Here is an 18,990-nt window from a genome sequence, read left to right as displayed (position 1 = left end):
TTCGCAAAAATTTTCACAATAAAAAATTCAATTCTTATACAACTTAACTTTAAATCCTTACAGCTTTAATTTGAAATTCAAATTTACACATTCAAATATCTTACAGCCATTTCAGAATATTTAATTTAATTTTGAATTTAGTATCTGCATATATATATATTGTGTAGTGTAGAGTACACGCAGAAAATACAAGAGTATGATGGTAATACCACAATTTTTTTTCCATTTATATTAAAATTCAAAAATAGTTTTGAAATGTATAAAATCTTGTTGACCGCCTTGTATAGATTATAAAATATAATTACATTAACTATACTTACATACATATATACATAGATTCCATTTTATATGTAGGATTTTTCAATATAATTTTGATATGAAATAAGCTTTCCAATAATACCAACTCCGCAATATATTGCATAATGAGCTTGTACATTTTGTATTTACATTATAACTATAGAATAATTTTAACGCTTCAGGACACCATAAGTGTGGTTATTATTAAGTACCACAAAAGTGTGTGTGCTAAAAGGTATATAGGCATATATTTATATATATTTTGTATATTGAAGAAAGTATGCTTTATATATTTGAACGTGATATTACAATTTTATTGATTTTGGATTTTGAAAAACCAATATAAGACTTTAATTGACTTTATATAGTAATTGTTAAAACATAATTAGTGTTGTCGTTGATTTTAAAATATTAAAAAAAATTCTACAATTTTCTTCATATTTATTGGGAGTAAAATTTAATTTTCTATTTGAAAATTAACTGAACTCTCATCTTCTCGCTCATTGTGCTCAATTTATTTTGAAAATTAATACTAATTCCATGAGATTGTTTGTTCGCTTAATAACGGAAAACGGTGTCGTTTAGTAACTGACAATTGAACTTACTAAGCATTATTTTTGCCATCGAAGCCGTGCGAACCAAGCGACAGAAATGCTGTTCCAACTTTAGGCAAAATCGAATGGTCTCATTCATTTCAGTCTTTCTATCCTAATCCACTCTCCTATATGTTCAGGCATCTACGAGATAGAATTCACCATATTGTAAAGCGCCATTTGTTCGGGAACGTTTGTATATTTTTTAATATGTTTTTGCTTGGCACAATCCCATAGCTGTAATACTATACTGTCCTGTGGTCAGTATAGGAATCAATAGTTTTCTCAATATTCTAATTTTATTTCCTACTGTGTGACGTGATTGCTAATGTTTCATTGAAGCAAATCGATTTTAGTCGTTTCATTTCAAAGGATTCAATTGTGTTTTGGGTTTTAAACATTTTAGAGTGCACTTTAAAATTCCGATAATTGCCTTCCAATGTCTTAAATATATACAAAATTTTCTTTCATATCACAAAAGCCGTATATACTAAATTTAAATAATATGACCATTCCAATAATTTAATGCATTATGTATATAAAGAACGTCTCTCTAACAAAATGTAATCGCAGTCCCTTAAAGAAACTTAACTTTTTCCTCCCATAAATTATTGCAGTCCTTAAATTTTAGCATAGACAAAAACCCATATAAAATTATACAACACTTTCTAGTTTTTTTTTTGTACTCGTACAATACAAATAAATCGGTTCAATCCTAACTTTTTTTAAATAAAATTTTCTATATAGTTTTTATGACCGTGTACACCATGTTTTACTTACATTTTGTTGTTGGGTCCTTTTTCTTCTTGTTTCCTAAAGTTTAACTATACTGTTTTCTTGCAACACCAAAGTATTCTGCATAATAATTTTTATTTTATTTTAACATGCAAAAAATGGATGCAAATTTAAAAAAAAAGCAAAAAGAAAAACGTACTTTTACGATTCCAAGAAATTTATTAAACCAACAGCAATAACAATAACTGGCAACAACAATATCAATTGTTTTTATATAGTAGTGTGCGTAAAAGGACCTCTTTACAATTCTCACATTTTATCTTTTGCATTCTCTAGACTATGCTAAATTTATACGTACATTTTTAATATATTTTTTAATAGATAAAACGGTACACCGAAATAAGATTGTATTTTAAACTTTTAAAGGATCTTGCAATTGAATTTCAACCGTATATTCACCACTATACCACATTCATTTTAATTTTTTTTTTTACCCCATGTAATAAATTTTGTTTTGTGTCTTGCTTTTTATTGTGCTTTTTATCCTAAACAATCCTTTACAATATAAATTATAGTAAAAGTGATTTTTTGTTTTCTTATTTTGTTGTCTGTTATTTAAGGAATTGCTTGTGTTTTTGCATCTCAAAGTGAATTTCATTGACAATACACATTGTGTGTTTTGTTTTTTAATTTATTCGAGAGAAAAAAGTTAAAAAAAAATAGAAGCTGAAAGGTGAACGCTTTGTTTTTTGAAAAATTTTTTGAATATTTTTTGGATTTTGTTTTTAATTTTTAGAAATTATTAAAGAGCACCTTAAAATCTTGAATAAACTATTGTTTTGTTTAATTTTGAATAAATTAAATTTGGTTTTAAAGTAATGTTAGTTTTCTGTTTAGGGATTACTCTATTAAGAGAGAGAGGAATTTGATTCTGGAGGAGAATTTTCAATACACCATAGAAAAGAATTCAGTTAAATTATTTTCGTTTAAAATTGCAAAGAATTTCAAGAAAGAAAAGAGAAAAAAAAAAAGAATTTGCATTGGATAAAGCAAATTAAAGCCGATATTTCAAAAATCCGAATCTAGTCAATTGAAATATTTGCCGAATAACATATGAAAATAAATTAACATTAAAAATACGAGGTGAAATTTCAAACAAATTCGTCTAGTATGTATTAATTAATTACACCTCTCTCCCGAGAAGATTGTTTTACCGTAAGAGTTTTACCCACGCTAACAAAATTAACACTGAGTAACAGAGCATAAAACAGTAAGAAGATATTGAGAATATGAAAATGTAGGCGAGAAATACACAACAAATAATATCAACAGTCACACTATAATATTGTGCGTAATAATGAAGTGCGCGTTGCTGCCTAACTAGGGGTGTTAAAAATGTCAAAATTAATCCTGCAATAGTAGAGTTTAATGTGTTCGATGCAGTGTACAATATAGAATACAAATACTATATAATATTGGTAAATTTAAAAAAAAAAAACAAATTTAAAAGAGAAATCTTCATTTAGATTTATTTGCAATAACTTCTCTTAGTATACGGAAAAAGTTAGGCTATTTTATCGTATTTAATATAATTAATTTTGAGACAAATTCCAAGTAGTATAATAAGAGAAATAATTCAGTATAATTATTCCGGAATCTTTAGATAATTAAATTTCTCTCTTTCGAAATTTTTAATTTATTAGTTTCTAAATTCATGTGAACTTTAATTATTACTAAGTCAACAAATATTATTTTAATTAAATTATAAGTAGAATAACAACTATAATGACTACTTTATCAATTTAAAATTTTATTCCATCCAAAATTCTTAGAAATTAAGTTCAAGGAAATGTTAATATTTTCGTTCATTTTTTTTGAGAGAGAAAAACACTTAAATTTATATTTTTAGAGAAAAAAAGAAAACACAGATTTACTTTACTGCGCTTTGAAAATAATTTATGAAAATTTATTAAAATTAATTTTGAAAAAAAAAATTATTCTTTTTTTTTTTTTGTAGTTCTATTTTTCATTTTTCAAATTTAATGCAACCATTTAAATTTAATTTATAACAGAAATGGAGAGTATACCGCTCGAAGCATTTTTAAATAAAAAAAATTTAATAATTTTTTTTTTTTAATATTTTTCATTTTTTGCTTTCTCTTTGTTTTTTGAATTAAAATAATTTTTTCCACATTTTTTAATTTTTCCTTTTTTTTTTCTGTTATAATTTTTTCTCTTATCATGTTCGTTTTTTTTTTTTTTTGCAAATTATGTACCTAGTTATCTAAGCTGATAGATATATTGACGCAATAATCATCCGCCATTAAATTGGAAAAGAATAAAATGAGCGTAATTTTTTCCCGCATTACATTAACTTTTTTTTTTGTATATTTGTATTTTTGTATATTTATTTTTTTTTATTTTCTTTCCTTTTCTCTCTGCTTTTTTTTTTGCTTTATTCTTCAGCATCATTAAATTAAATCGCCGGAAGGAAATAAATATTATTCAGTTTGTAAAACAAGGACATAAAAAAATAAAAAGTGTAAATAATATAAGAATAAAGAAAATAACTTACAAAATGTATTTCGTATAATAATTTTCCCGACTCTGGTAACAGAACGTAATTTTTTTTTTAGCGTAATTTAATTTACCATAAGCATAATATACTTATATTTGCTTTAGGTAAACAAATTAATGAAAAATACATACATGCTAATATTAATAAATATAAAATTTTTGTAAATTTGAATTAAATCACGTAAAAATTAAATACGATAAAATTTTGACGCTCGATAAATTCATTTTTTGACAAGTTTTTGACAATTCGTTAAAGTAAATAATTGAAAAGAAATTATAATCAACATATACATTATGTTTTATTGAGGGTAATAATGAAAATGAGAGATGAATAATTTAAGTTTTAAATGAGGAGAGAATAATTCGTTAAGAATTGAGAACCTGAAATGATACATTATCACAAAAAAAAAATAGCATAAATATTTAAGCAGATTTTCATTTGATTGACTCGTCTGCATTTTCGGTAGTTTTCTTTTATAAAAGCAAAGAAATCCAAGTATTCTACTGTCAGTAATTAGTTGAAACTGGCCATACAAGGCCGTCCCGATTTGAGGCTATTAGTGAGTGCACTCACTGATCATTTTCTTCCGATGTTTAAGGCGGAAAGTGAAGTTTTCCGTCTCTGCCTGGAGGAAAACTAAACAATAGAGTACTTATTGTGTGAATTCGAGGCGGTCGCTCACCTATGCTATGATGCTTTGGAGGAGACTTTGTGACTCCGATGGAAGTCTATTGGTAATGTGGATCAGCTGGTGAGAAGAGCCTGAAGACCTTGATCTCCTACAAGGAAAAGAAAAAAAAGGGAGTAATTTTTTTTTTATTTACTCCTTTACTGGTATAGTTTGATGGGAATGTTACGAATATACTGCGGACCAGCCTATACAAAATAATACTTAAAATGAGTTGTTATACAAATTTATTGCGGTAGATGGCTCTAAATTTTCATATGAAAAATACACTTTTCAATATTTCTATTTATAAAACAGCGTTCTACTTACAAAATATTTACATCCAATTTGGAATAGTTCAGGCTTTAAAATGTTACATTTTCTGTTAAACCAAATTTTTTTAAAAAAAATTCTCAAAAAATACTCAAAAATAATTCATGAAGTATCTGCCATATTTCTAATATTAAATAACCATATAAACCTAGAAAACCGGGAAAATACAATAAAATGTAAATTGTAGGTAATAAAGAAAAAAAAATTATGAAGAAATAAAAAATAACTTTTAAATAAATTTTTTTTCTCTCTTTTCTATTATTGTCGCTCTGTTATTCTTATCTTTCTACTTTAGAAGGATCTAGATGTCTACTTACTTACATATTTATTAACATTTTTTGTCTTTATGGTACACTGTATCACATTGTTTTCAGTTGAATGAATTATTTTCCAGTGAAAAATTCGTTCATATACTCTTTTTTTTACATTTTTAGAAATTCATGATGAAATCTTGCCATTTCTTTTTTATTTAAAAATAATAATTGTGTAAAATTTCTTTATTACAGGTAATTTTAAACTGTGTCTATTATAATTTTAATAATTATACAACTTGAATTGAATAATTTCTAAGAACATTAGTTTAATATTAAATTTCATATAATATGAGACTTACATTTTGAACAAACATTGACTTCTGGATGCGTATCTTGCATAAATTCGACAGTCATTATTTTGACTACGTAAGCAAATGGATAACATTCTTTAAGGCAATTCAGATGTAACTATTCACTTCAGTATTGGCGATACTATCTCTTACTTCCATGACGTACTAAGACAGTAACATTCCATATATTTCGCTATAGCGAAATGAGTGGAATACTTGTTCAGTAGGTATTATTCATAAGATTCCTTTAGACTATAGTAGAAAAAAGTATGTAAAAAATTATATTCCGCATTTCATAGATACGTTAGAAAGAAAACAGCACGAAAATATCTCTGGTTAAACGAAAGCTACGAGACATAGCAGCTGGTCTCACTATGTTTACGGCCGTTCCAAATATCGGTATCCAGTTCGGATATCAATTTTGGCCTCTATGATCGTAACCACAACGTAAGCGTCTCCCGTGTTTCTTCGCGGCTCCTAACTAAATATTTGAAACATATTTACTCTCACCCCAACTTAGGTAATCCGAGGTACGCTTACGACTAACAAACTAGTTATTTCTAAAGCCGTGTGATAGTAACATGTGATGCGTAATACTCATTTGCTTTATATCGGTTAAAAGTGTTTAAAACAACTGCCTTCATTTTACTATAACGAAACTTGCGGTTGATAAACAATAGTTTACTTTTGAAATTTAATTAAAAATGTCGTAATAATTCAAACAAAAATATTGCATTGTTATCTTTATAATTTAACTAGAATTATTTAAACACCTACAATAAAATTTCATTCCCTCATAAATCATTCTTTTAAAATATTTCAGTGTGTGCCGTTTGTTGTCTATATAAAATTACAACTTTGGAAATTAAATCACAGTTTGAATCGTCTTGTTAAACGTACTTTAGATTTGCAACTCGTAACAGAACAGATAAAGGAAAGAAAACTCGATACAGAAGCGATTAAGCGAAATGTCCCTCCCCACTTTCCTATTTCTATTTATTCTAATTTTAACTTGTTCAGCAAATCCTATTAAATTAATTAGTTCCAATAAATATTGCATTATCGGTGGACAAAATGCTAAAGAAGGACAATTTCCACATCAAATTTCAATCATGTATTTTTTTTGGCATGTTTGTGGTGGAGCAATTATTCATAAAAATTGGGTTTTAACAGCCGCGCATTGTGTAAGGTAGGTTAGATTAAGTTAAACAAATCAAATTCCAACTCAATATTATTTTTAATTCATTTTAGCTTGAATATTAATATTGCATACATAAAAATTTCAGCTGGTCATTTGGAATATTTAAAAGGAACAAAATATGATGTAGAAAAAATTATCATACATGAAAAATATGAAATATATTCCGATAAAAGAATATCAAAATATGATATAGCATTATTGAAAATCCCAGGAAATGGTTTTAATTTAGATGATCCTCATAAAATTTCTATAATTGAATTATTAACTGAAGAAATTCCATCTGGAAAATTATTATCTATATCTGGATGGGGTTATATAAGTCTAACTGATGACACGCCAAATACTTTACAGTTTACTAATAAAACATGGGTTGAAACATCTAAGGAATGCAAAGAAAGATATCCCGATTTATATTATGACGGTTTAATTTGTTTAGGACATCTGTTTTTTAATGGTGCCTCTCAAGGTGATAGTGGTGGTCCAGCACATTATTTAAATAAATTAGCTGGAATTGCAAGTTTTGGTGATCGTTATTGTCTACCACAAAATCCAACTGGTTACACAAAAGTAAGCTATTTTGTATCATGGATTAAGTCAAAAATAAATTAAGAAAAATGTAGTTTGAAACATAAATAGCAATTGAAATCGAAATTGGTAGTTTTGAAAATAATAAAATCGATCTCAAGTTAATAAAATGTCATTTCTAAATCCAATTGTAATTGGTTGATTTATTGACTTCCAAATTATTTTAAGGATATTTTAAAATAATTTTAATCTCGCATTCAATTATATAACGTTCTCTCTTGCCTGAAGCAGCAACTTCAGCTGCCGACGAAAATACTCCACAATGCCATCGTTTACATGAAAGTGGAATGGGTCATTGTAAGCCGAATAAGAGAGTTTAAGTTTATTCTAATTCTGTGGGTAATAAAGATTGAAATTATTCATTAAATTCAGGCGCGCCTGGCGGAGTGTGTAGCTTTAAACAAAACGTTAATAAATAGTGGCCGCAAAAATATCTCACACATAGTAGATCTCAGGTCAAAACGTAGATCGATCAGCTACGATCATCATCTATAAAAAAAATTGTTTGAAACTCCTAGAAGGTATCCGTGACTGACCCAACTTTATATATATACGCCTCTATGTTTTTTCCTCCTATTAAGGTAAGCACTTTCTATTTCATATTCTTCGCGACGTTGTTCGTGTCCGGTGGGAAATATCGCTCAAATATGAATTCACCTGATGATCAGATAAATCATCATAGAGATAGATTACATTTTACTTTAGATGTAAGATATGTACCTTGTTTAAGATCCCGTGCCATAGATACGTCACACTACAAATTGAAATAAATATTTAAACCGTACCGGCAAGAACCGTATTTAAAGTTTAAACTTATCTTAGGGTTGTTGCAATTAATAATTTGTTCTTGCTCATCATCGTTTTTCTACGCCTGTGTGAAATTTTGGCCCTCTAAAAACCAATTTGCACAAGGCTGAAATATTTTATTCATGCATTCATAACACCCCATCCATACAGACATAATATTTTCCTTTAAACTCAACTTTTTAGAAAAAAAAACACTCACACATTAATTTTTTTTTATTAGTTTATTTTAATTCTTAGAAATTTTTGTATAAATCCACTTTACATAAGATTTAACTTTTACATAAATATCTGGATTTTCAGTTGCACATCCAGTTGCATAAACAGCATTAGCAACACCAGCCAATTTACCTTTATAGTGTGCTGGACCACCGCTATCACCATAACAAGCACCAATTCCCATATCATGCTTCAAACATAAAATATTCCTTTTATTAAGATTTTCATAAATTTCATCACAATTATCTGCTTTATCATTTACTAATTTATCGGAAAATTGTAAATGATCCGGTGGTTCCTCACTTTTATTATTATAACCCCAACCTGATATTATAATTTTTGCACCAATTGGTATTTCATTTAACATTAATTTAATTTTATTAATTTTTTGTGGATTCTTAAAACTGAAACCGGCACCCGAAATTTTTATTAGAGCAATATCATTCTTATCGAAGGTATAATTTTCATGTGGTATGTATTTTAAAATTTTATATTTTATACCATTTTTATACATTACACTACCAGCGGAAATTTTATAATTTTTCAAATTTGAATCTCTGAAATAAAAAATAAATAAAATAGAAAAATTAGTTTCAATTTTGTTGAACTCTTTTTTCCTTGTACTCAAAAATTCTATTTTTCAGATCATAGCAGCAATTAACATCGCAGATTTAGTTATGGAAGGTTCACTGTTTGTTAAAATATATTCAAAAATGCATACCCGTCAAAACAATGAGCTGCAGTTAATACCCAATATTTATGAATTATTGATCCACCACAAATATGCTCATCCTCATATAAAATTGATACATGATGTGGAAATTGTCCTTCTTTAGCATTTTTTCCACCATAAGTTAAATTAATAATTGGAATTGTTAAAGAATTACAAATTAAGAAAACTAGTATCAAAATTGTTGAATAAAACATTGTTCTGCGGAAGTTGTGAAAGTATACAAATGAAAGTTTACGCGTTTCGACTCAGCGGTCATAGAAGCACGAAGCCAGAAATCAACTATTTTTTAATTTTATCGCAAATAAATAAGAAATTTCAGTGCAAAAGTTTTAATGTGTTATCAAATTTTGAATAACAAACATTAATTTATTACTAATAATTTTACTTTTTTCACAGATAGCAGCAATTTGGATGAGAAATTGCAGTAAATTTATTGCTTAATTTGCAATTTGATTTATTCGATTTCTAAATTATATCAAAACGAAAAAATCGATATTTGGCACGTTGTAAGAAGAAATGAACAAAATATTTACGTTAACATTGGAAATTATGCGAATATGTGAAATCAGTAAAAAAATAGAATTGAATACAGTCAGTCATGCTAAATTAATTTATGTGAGTGCGATTTTTCCCTGGATCTTATCACTTAAGCCATGCTCACAGGACGGACGCTTATGAAGAATATTTTTACTGAACCGAAATGATATACTAATAATCAAAGAATAATAATGGATTTAATATATTATATGAGTGATTCACAGGACTTCACATATAATTTCTCCATTTGAGGGCCGACATAAAATGCTGAAGAACTACAAGGTCTACTTAAATGTAAGAATATTTTTTTATAGGGAAACTCTATAACTTAATACTCTCAAATAATTTAGGAAATATAAAAGTTAAATACAATTAATTAAGAGAGATTAATTATTTTGCAATGTCATAAAATTGTGAATTTTCTCTTTCGATGTTTCTCTTAAAATTTGAATGACAGTGAAATGTAATCTTTAATAGATGTTATGACAAGCACAATATTTGTATATAATCTGCTGAATTGAAATTCAACAAGTTTCACATATAGTTTACAATGAATACCCACTTTCCCCCTCTTATTTAAGTAAAATTTACAATTGACTCATAACAACATGACTGAGGAAGCAGTGAAACGCAAAATAAATATGCGAAGATTTAATTTATTAGTGTAAGAAAACCTTAAATGCATTTACGACGAGCAAGAAGAAGATTTCATTTCAAATACCCATTCTAAAATATTTTCTTGTTATCCTTCTTATACATTCATAATTTTAATAATTGAAAAATGCGATAAACTTTCAGTTTCCCATTCAAACTCATTCATAAATAAGATTTTCTATATAGCAGCAACAACAACAATAACAAAATTGATTTTTGCTCTACATTTATTTATTTTTTTCTTCATCCTCTATTTCCTTCATTTTTTCTCAACTTAACTTATTGCCTTAATTTATTATGATTGCATATAAAAACTATATACCGCATATACACACACACTTAATGCATGGTTACCCTGTATATAGTCACTAATTCACAATAATTCATTTTTCTATATACTTGACTCTATGCCATTAAATAATTTTTAAAAGAAAAGAATCAGTGTCAGGAAATAGGGTCACTTTAGAAATTAAATATAGTTGAGAAGATATAGAATATTATACATAATATATACATAGCTAAATAATAGTTTATACTTTAAACATTTTGAAATGAAATTTAAATTTATTAATTTAAAAAAAAAATTATATAAAATTAATTTTAAAAAAATTTCTTGAGAAAATTTAATTAAAATATTTGAATTAATCATTTTAGTGAATTTTTTAATTATTTGAATTTTTCTTAATTATTATTAATAAGAATTCATGATTTTTGTTACTAGTAATTCTTAATTTTCTCTAATATTAGGTATAATACAAGAACTTTTGCCTAATTTCTCACTAAAACCCCAATATTAGATGATATTTTTTATAATTTCATTGTATAATTTCAGAGAAAACCGGGAATTCCAACAATTTCAGCAGTTTAGTCTAACAATGTGCTTATGTTAACAATGTTATGAAGCGAAATTTTGAACAATAATTAAGCATTCATGCAATTAAAAATAGAATCAGAAGTTAAAAATCGAAACATTTTGCTTGATTGCCTTAGTTTTCAAATATTTTGCGATTGTGTAAAGGTAAAGCCTTATATGTTTTTTAAATTTTCATATTTACAACAAGAAAATTGAAATTTAATTATTTTTAGGAAGAAGGAGGACGTGTTTTTTAATTCACATCTGAATTTTGAATAATTAAGAAGTTACAGAGGTTAGGGTAGAAACACGAAAAACATGTCGTTCATGTTTGTTACGATTTTTAAAAAAGTGCGGTAGCCCGGCCGAACAATACGTTTTTTTTTTATTTTGTATCGTTTCGCCAATTTTTGACAGTCTGTCCAGAACAATCTTAAACCATAAAAAATTATTAAAAATTGGATATTATTTACACAATCACTGTAATTATTTGATTTTCTTACCACCCTTTTTTGAATAAATCATTGCAATCTAAAATTATAAAAAAAATTTTCTTAGATTTAAAACCAAATGTAAATCCTTTAAAATTTTACAATATTTTTGCTTATATACTCAAACTACATACATATATATACTTGTATAATCTCAGTAAGTCAAAGTTATATGCAGAAAAACCAAATTTAAAATAAAATTCCATTAATCAAATAAATTCAAAGATTGAATATAAATGATGCAATTTGAATCAAAAACCATAGTTACACAATTTGAATGATTTTCAATAAATTACTCATGTATATTGTATTTGAATGTATATATGTATGTATTTTGTATATGTATATCTGTATAATGATAGTAATGTGCCTAATATTTTTCACAAGTATCTCAATCCAAAGTACATCGACCACATTTGTAATCGAATTTAGATTTCGATTTGTTTTTGGTTTTTGTCTTTCTTTTTGTTTTTAAAGATTACAATTTTTCTTCTTTAACTTAAACTTTCAATTTTTCTTTTATGCTATTTGGGTTTGTCTTTTTTTTTGGTTTTGAAGATTTATCTTATATAGTTCAAGGACATTTTTGTATTTTTTATCTTGTAATTTTAGTTTTGAATTTTGAATTTTCGTTTAAAATGCACAAATAGTTAAAAAATAATTTGTTAATTATGAATTCAATTTAAATATTTGCTATTAATTTAAGCTGAATCCTATTATTTAGATCTGAACAGGATCTGAACTAACTGAACAGAATATAGGGACTGAGGGCAGAAAGTGTTTCTTCCTAAAACATTATTATTTGTGCTTTATCAATTGATATAGGATTTCCAATTGGATTCCGTGATTATTCCATTAAATTTTCCATTTTCATAGTTTGTAAGTGATAGTTGGCAATTTTTTTTTATATGTGCCAGTTTTTAAATGAAAATTTTGCTTTAAGTTTTTGAGATATTGTACCTATATATCCAAGAAGTTTATAAAAATTTCCTAAGGAAAATTGTGTAGTACATCTTGGAATTGTTCAAAAATTCTTTAGAATAATATTGATTGGTACAGAAATTTCCAAACTTGGTGAAATGCAATTAATTTTTCAATTTAGAAAACATAGAAATTAAATTGTCTGAAAATTCATTACCGTATTAAATACAATAACGGTATATGAAATACAGTATATGAGAAATATTGCATACATTAGGCTAAAATATCGAAGATATTTAAAAAAAAAATTTAAAATTTTTTATATTTTTATAATGAAAATTATAGATTTCAAGGCATAAGTAAAAATTTTAAAAATCAATGAAATGGAAAAAAATTTTTCTTACTCAAAAATTAAAGGACTTCAGGCTTTAAAATTTAAAATAAAAATCATAAAATTTTTAAAACAAATATTTGAAATTCTTGTGACAAAAAATTGTTTTTTTTGCTTTTTGTTAATTTTAACCTTGATTGAATCACCAAAAAGAATTTTAAAATGAATTTATTTGTATAAGAATAATACGGTTGAGTGAACTAGAAAATCTTTGATAAAGTAATAAATCCAGTTATATACATATATATATTTATATATGTATGTACAGTTTACGGTAATTTTAATTAAAAATATTAATTCAATTCTAAATCTCAATACTTCTTTTTTATTATTATTCACTTATTTTCTTAAAAAAGGCTTCTGTAAGATCTTATAAAATAATTTTTTATTTACAAGATAATTTTCGCACATAAATCAGAATAAATTAGGAGATGTGAGAATAGCTGGGCTTCATTTTTTACAATATGATGTTCTAAAACCATTTAAGTTCAAAAGGTCGAAACCATTTCTCAACCGGTCAATAAATCCATTACAATATTCATTTACAACATTCATTAGAAATTTGCTTATAATTAAGACTTAACCTTAATATTAACAGGAATTAATAAAATTATAAATTCATTTTTCTTTTAGAGACACTGCAAAGACACTATATTATCTCGGGTCATTATTCATCTTATGGTACAGAACACTTTGATAGATGCTCTTTAAATTGAAACATAATTTTAAACTATTTTTGTAATAAAATCTTTACAGTGAAAATAAATGTAAATTTATGGTTTTCCTGCATTATTTTCTAATATTTAAATCCGGGCATCCGGAGAAACTAGCATATTGTTCCGTATATTCTTTTGAACTTAGTAAATATAAGGTATCTGAGACTATAAAAAATTTTTATATTTTTACAAACACATTACACATATTAACAAATGTACTAATATTAACAAATTTTTAGATAAAAAACCTTTCCAAGATGTAAAAGCAAAGTACACTATACCGAAACCACTACGTCAAAGGAAAGAAAATTGAATTTTCCGTGTAACATCTGGATTAATAAAATGTAATTTCTATTTCTATTCCGACGGAGAAGAGAAGACAATGTAACTGTCATGCATGTCATTAGAACTTCAAGTGTATAATGATATTTTCAGGTACTAACAAGAAAAAAAAACCCATTAAAATCAATATTTTGTCTTAGACTTCTTGATTTGGTCATTTGTGAACGTTGTTTCTAATTATAATAAGAGACAGACATTTTATGTCGTCATATTTGAAAATATTTTAATACCATAAATTAAAAAATTAATTTTATCTATGCCTTCGTTTTCGTCATCATCCAGTTTTATAATATTTCTAAGGAAAATAATTAAAATCCAATATTCAATTTATAAAATTTAATAATTAATTAATTTTTTGATTTTCTATGTAATATGGAATATATTACAGTATATTAGATATAACTGTTATACAATAAACAATATTCATTAAACACAAGCTTCGTCATCTTTCAAATAAAAACAAGGTAAAAATTTAAGACCTGTCCTGTTCATATATACCCATATATACAATATAGATCCCCATGCTATACCAAATAAAAAAGAAAAGAAAAATATGTTCTCTTACATCCTATAATATTATTATAAGCCCGGAAATTACACACTATTCACATAATTGTAAATAATAAAAAAAAAAAACCAAAAAAAAAAAATGATTTAATTCTAAATTGTATAGTCCACATTATCCTATTAAAAATGATAGAATATTAAAAATTAACTTCGAACTATATAGATGTACAATATATGAGTATAACACCATGGTATAACAAAGATTGTTGTATTGTACAAAACATGAATGTATATAACAATTTTTTAGAACTAGAATAACTTATTTTTTAAAATAACAATATAAAAAAAAAGGTTATCCTTTTTATAAATATTTACAAAAAGTCTATATATTTATATACATAAATTATATTTATGTAGTAGTAATTTCTATTATATTAATTTATATAAGGCTTTTATAATAATATAAGTACTTATATTGTAAATTTATTTAGTGGTGTTAATAAATTTACTTAAAATTTACTTATTAGGCGATTAATCAATTTTAATTATGTGTACGTACCCTTGCTATTCAATTTTCTTCCTTTTGCTATTTTTTTTTGTTTTATTTAAGGGACAATTAAAAATCATTACAAATTTTTTTTTTATTTTTAGTATATAAACCAATTAAACAGGATATTAAAAAGAGAAAATTAAAATAATATTCGAAAATATACTGGAACTGTATAGGGCTATATAATAGCATTAAATAAAGGAAAATTTTATAGAGAAAATAAAATTAATAATATTATTGTTATTAAGCGTACCTTTGCCTATTACATTTTGAATTACATTTTTAATTTCATACACTTGATGCCGAAAAATTTCGGACATTTCAAATGTTTTAAATTCTTGACCTTGTATTCTAAGTTTCGAATTACTGCGGTGGTGATATTTATCGCAAAAATTTTTAAAAATTCTATTGTAGACACGAATCATTTGTATGAACTGGTTTGTGTTCACATTAATAATATCAAATTATGTATATTTATGATAAAATATTACTGTCACTTAGTGATTCGATACTCAAAATAAGCTCATTTATCAGCTATAATATATTATTTTATATATACCCTCTAATTCCTGAATATAGAGAGAGTCCTATTTTTATATAATATATAATTTGAGAGAATTCCTACATAAATATACTCTAAAGAGAGAATCACAAAAATGGCAGGAAATACATGAAGTAAAGAATAAAATTTTATGTATTTTGTAAATTCATCGAATAAGTATTTTAAAATTTATTAAAAGCCGGACGTTAGCAAGCTTTTAAAAATTCAATTTTTTTTAAATTAATTATTTTTGCTCAAAAACAATAACTAGAGTGCATATAATTTATTTCTCATTCTAGAATCATACAATATTGGTAAATTCTTAAACGTCAAATTTTACAAAATCTGAGTTGTCTGAGTTTACGGATACTCTACTACGTCTTTACTCTCAGTCAAAGTTTAAATTCTTAAACGTTTAAAAAAAGTCAATTAAGCGTCAAAATTGTAGATTTTTTTTTTTACATGCAGACAGTCTGACGTAGTAATTCAGTAAATAAATTTGATGTGTTGAGTGACTATCATTACGTTAAAAATAATATAAAAAATATTTTTATTGTTAATTTTTAATATGTAAGTATAAAATTATTTTAAATCTAAAAAAAAATTTTTTTTTGTTTTGACGTTTACGGATGATCAAAATTCAAAGTCAATTACGGGTAAAAAGTTTACTAGATTTCTGTCCGTAAAAGTTTTAGTTTCAGACAGTTTGCAGACTAAAATCAAAATTTTGACGTTAAAGAATTTGCGGTATACTACTTATTCACACATAAAATATTAAATGAGCTTGCACGTGTATATATTGTGGTACAGAGTTTTTATTATAAAACAGAATTTAGAACAATACAACTAGATAACAAGAAACAGCTTTATTCTATTCTTTTATATTATAATGAATGCTCCATATATTTTAATTTTATATATGTAGAAGAGCATTTTATTGAAATGTTTAGTTTATTATTTAAACACCTTAATTTATAGTTATTTTCTTTTCAATGCCCTTAAAACAAAATAGAGTGTAAAATGAAAAGAGAAAAAAAAAAACAATTATTTTAACTTATAAAAAAACACAGAAACATAGCACGGAGACAAATTAAAGAGAGCATGATTGAAAAGAGCAAATAATATGACCGCATTGCAAATGTATATAAATTGAATTTCGTACATGGTTATTTTTAATTAAGGAAATTATAGTTCGTACTTTTAACCATCTTATACCTTTTAAACAAATATTGTCAATTTTATTAAATTAGAAAGTATTTTAAAATAATTTTGTACTATTTATACACTATTTTCGAACTAGAATAGTTAAGGTTATAAAATTTAGATATTCTAGCTGAATTTCATAGTCATAACAACTTAATAAATTTCTAGGCGAGTTCAATTGGTTAACATTGCATTTACACAAATTAAAAATAGGAGATTGAGCATTAGACCAACCATCTTCCAATTTATGTTCGAGGTTCATGGTATTAATTTTCCAAGAAAATTGTAAAATTTTATAATTTTTTCGATATAATATCACAAACAGACATTCTTGAACTATATTTTGACGCAAAATAAAATGAATGACAAATTAAATCAATTAGTGTTTGAAATAAAATGAAAAAATATCCAACTTGACTAGTCTAAAATCAAAACTTGTATGAATAAAAGAGAATTTGCGTTATAGAAAACTTTACTATACTGTTGTATTTGGAAATAAATTCAGAACACCAAATTCACCACAATAATGGCGTGTTGTAAATGAAAATTTATAATATTCAATTGAAGAATAAACTTTACTGAATAAACAAGAAATACAATAAAGAGAAAAAAATTTTATTTTTTTAATTTTTCTTTCATTTTCACTTATTTTATTTTCTCTGTTTAGATTTTCGAAATCTTTGAATTCTGTTCTATAACCAATAGTTACATACCTGTAAAAAAAAAAAAAGTAAATAAAATGAAAATGGAAAAAAGGACGATATTTTCCGTTATTTTTTTGTTATTCATTACATTTGAAACAGTTTTTAATTTTATTTTTTTTTTTTTGTATAGTTGTAAAAATAATTTTTTAACATTTAATTGCAAATTTGAAATTTCGTTTAAAAAATTGAAAATCATGCTTGCAATTCTATTTTATAACTGGAGCTGCAGCATATTTCTGTCACTTTATTGCAAAAACCATTTCTTGTAGTTTTGTTTGTAGTTTTAGTTTGTAGATTTACAAAAGAATAATTTGCGACAAAATAATTAATACTGCTTATAATGCTAGCTGGGTTTGTTTATTTTTATTTTGACAATATTTGCCTAGTTTGTCTTGTTTGTCTTAATTCAAGCTGGCCTGTTTGACTATCAATTAAAACATAAATAATCCTGTACTGAATTAGTTTTTTTTTTTCCTTCTTCACTCCTAGGAGGAGTATAGGGCTAGTGCATGATATCTATCATGCCCTAGTTTCTATAGTCATAGAGAGTTAGCTAGGTAGGTGACTAGCCTACCGTAGTTTTTATTTATATTAAATATTTCAGTTTATTAATATTTACTGTTTATTTTTCTTAGTCTTTAGTATAGAATATTATGAATATTTGAAAATTACTTGTATAATATTTATTAGTATTGCATATTAAGTTATATAATATTGAATATAATTTTTATAGTGACCTGACCGGAGTTTGAACCCGAGACCCTTCGGTTAAAGGGCCGGTGCCACAACCACTGCACCAATGGTCAGATTAGGTACTAAATTAGTGATACACTAATTTACCCTTCAGTATTATCTGAGAACAATCAAAGACCTATTTTTAAATATAAAATAACCAAAAATCTGTTCAGTTACAAAATTACACTCCTGTTTATAGTCTTAAATGTTACAATTTTAGTGAAATTCAATTAAAAATCGAACGTAATGTTTTAATACCAGGTTAATAATTACAACACAATAATAGATCAATAAACGTTCGACAAAATCATATACATATGTACATAACATGGATGCGGAGCAGCTGTCGTTACATTAAATATTGTTAAATTTACTGTTGATTATTTCATCATTTTATTGCAGTTAAATCCGAAAGTTTGTAGGGCCAACTAATTCTCTTTTGTCCGTACAAACAGGTGAGTATATAAACGGAAATTTTTTTCTTCTCATTATTATT

The 18,990-nt window shown here is 25.6% G+C and overlaps 2 protein-coding genes across 2 annotated transcripts; one reads left to right on the top strand and one right to left on the bottom strand.

Moving 5' to 3' along the window:
• Window positions 1-6,636: 6,636 nt before the first annotated feature.
• On the top strand, window positions 6,637-7,709 carry LOC129615843 (serine protease SP24D-like). Its single transcript, XM_055531227.1, has 2 exons — window positions 6,637-6,996; window positions 7,059-7,709. Exons 1-2 carry the CDS (start codon window positions 6,776-6,778, stop codon window positions 7,615-7,617), a joined length of 780 nt encoding a protein of 259 aa, XP_055387202.1. The 5' UTR covers window positions 6,637-6,775; the 3' UTR covers window positions 7,618-7,709.
• A 211-nt stretch (window positions 7,710-7,920) lies between these two features.
• LOC129616603 (serine protease SP24D-like) lies at window positions 7,921-10,174 on the bottom strand. The gene is made up of 3 exons (XM_055532238.1): window positions 9,338-10,174; window positions 8,681-9,173; window positions 7,921-7,926 (listed from the first exon to the last, which is right to left on the bottom strand). Exons 1-3 carry the CDS (start codon window positions 9,541-9,543, stop codon window positions 7,921-7,923), a joined length of 705 nt encoding a protein of 234 aa, XP_055388213.1. The 5' UTR covers window positions 9,544-10,174.
• Window positions 10,175-18,990: the final 8,816 nt, after the last annotated feature.

Source organism: Condylostylus longicornis, unplaced genomic scaffold (assembly GCF_029603195.1).
Source record: "Condylostylus longicornis isolate FDR11 unplaced genomic scaffold, ASM2960319v2 ptg000005l, whole genome shotgun sequence".
NCBI classification, from domain to species: Eukaryota; Metazoa; Arthropoda; class Insecta; order Diptera; family Dolichopodidae; genus Condylostylus; species Condylostylus longicornis.
This window is presented reverse-complemented; position numbering and strand designations above follow the sequence as displayed.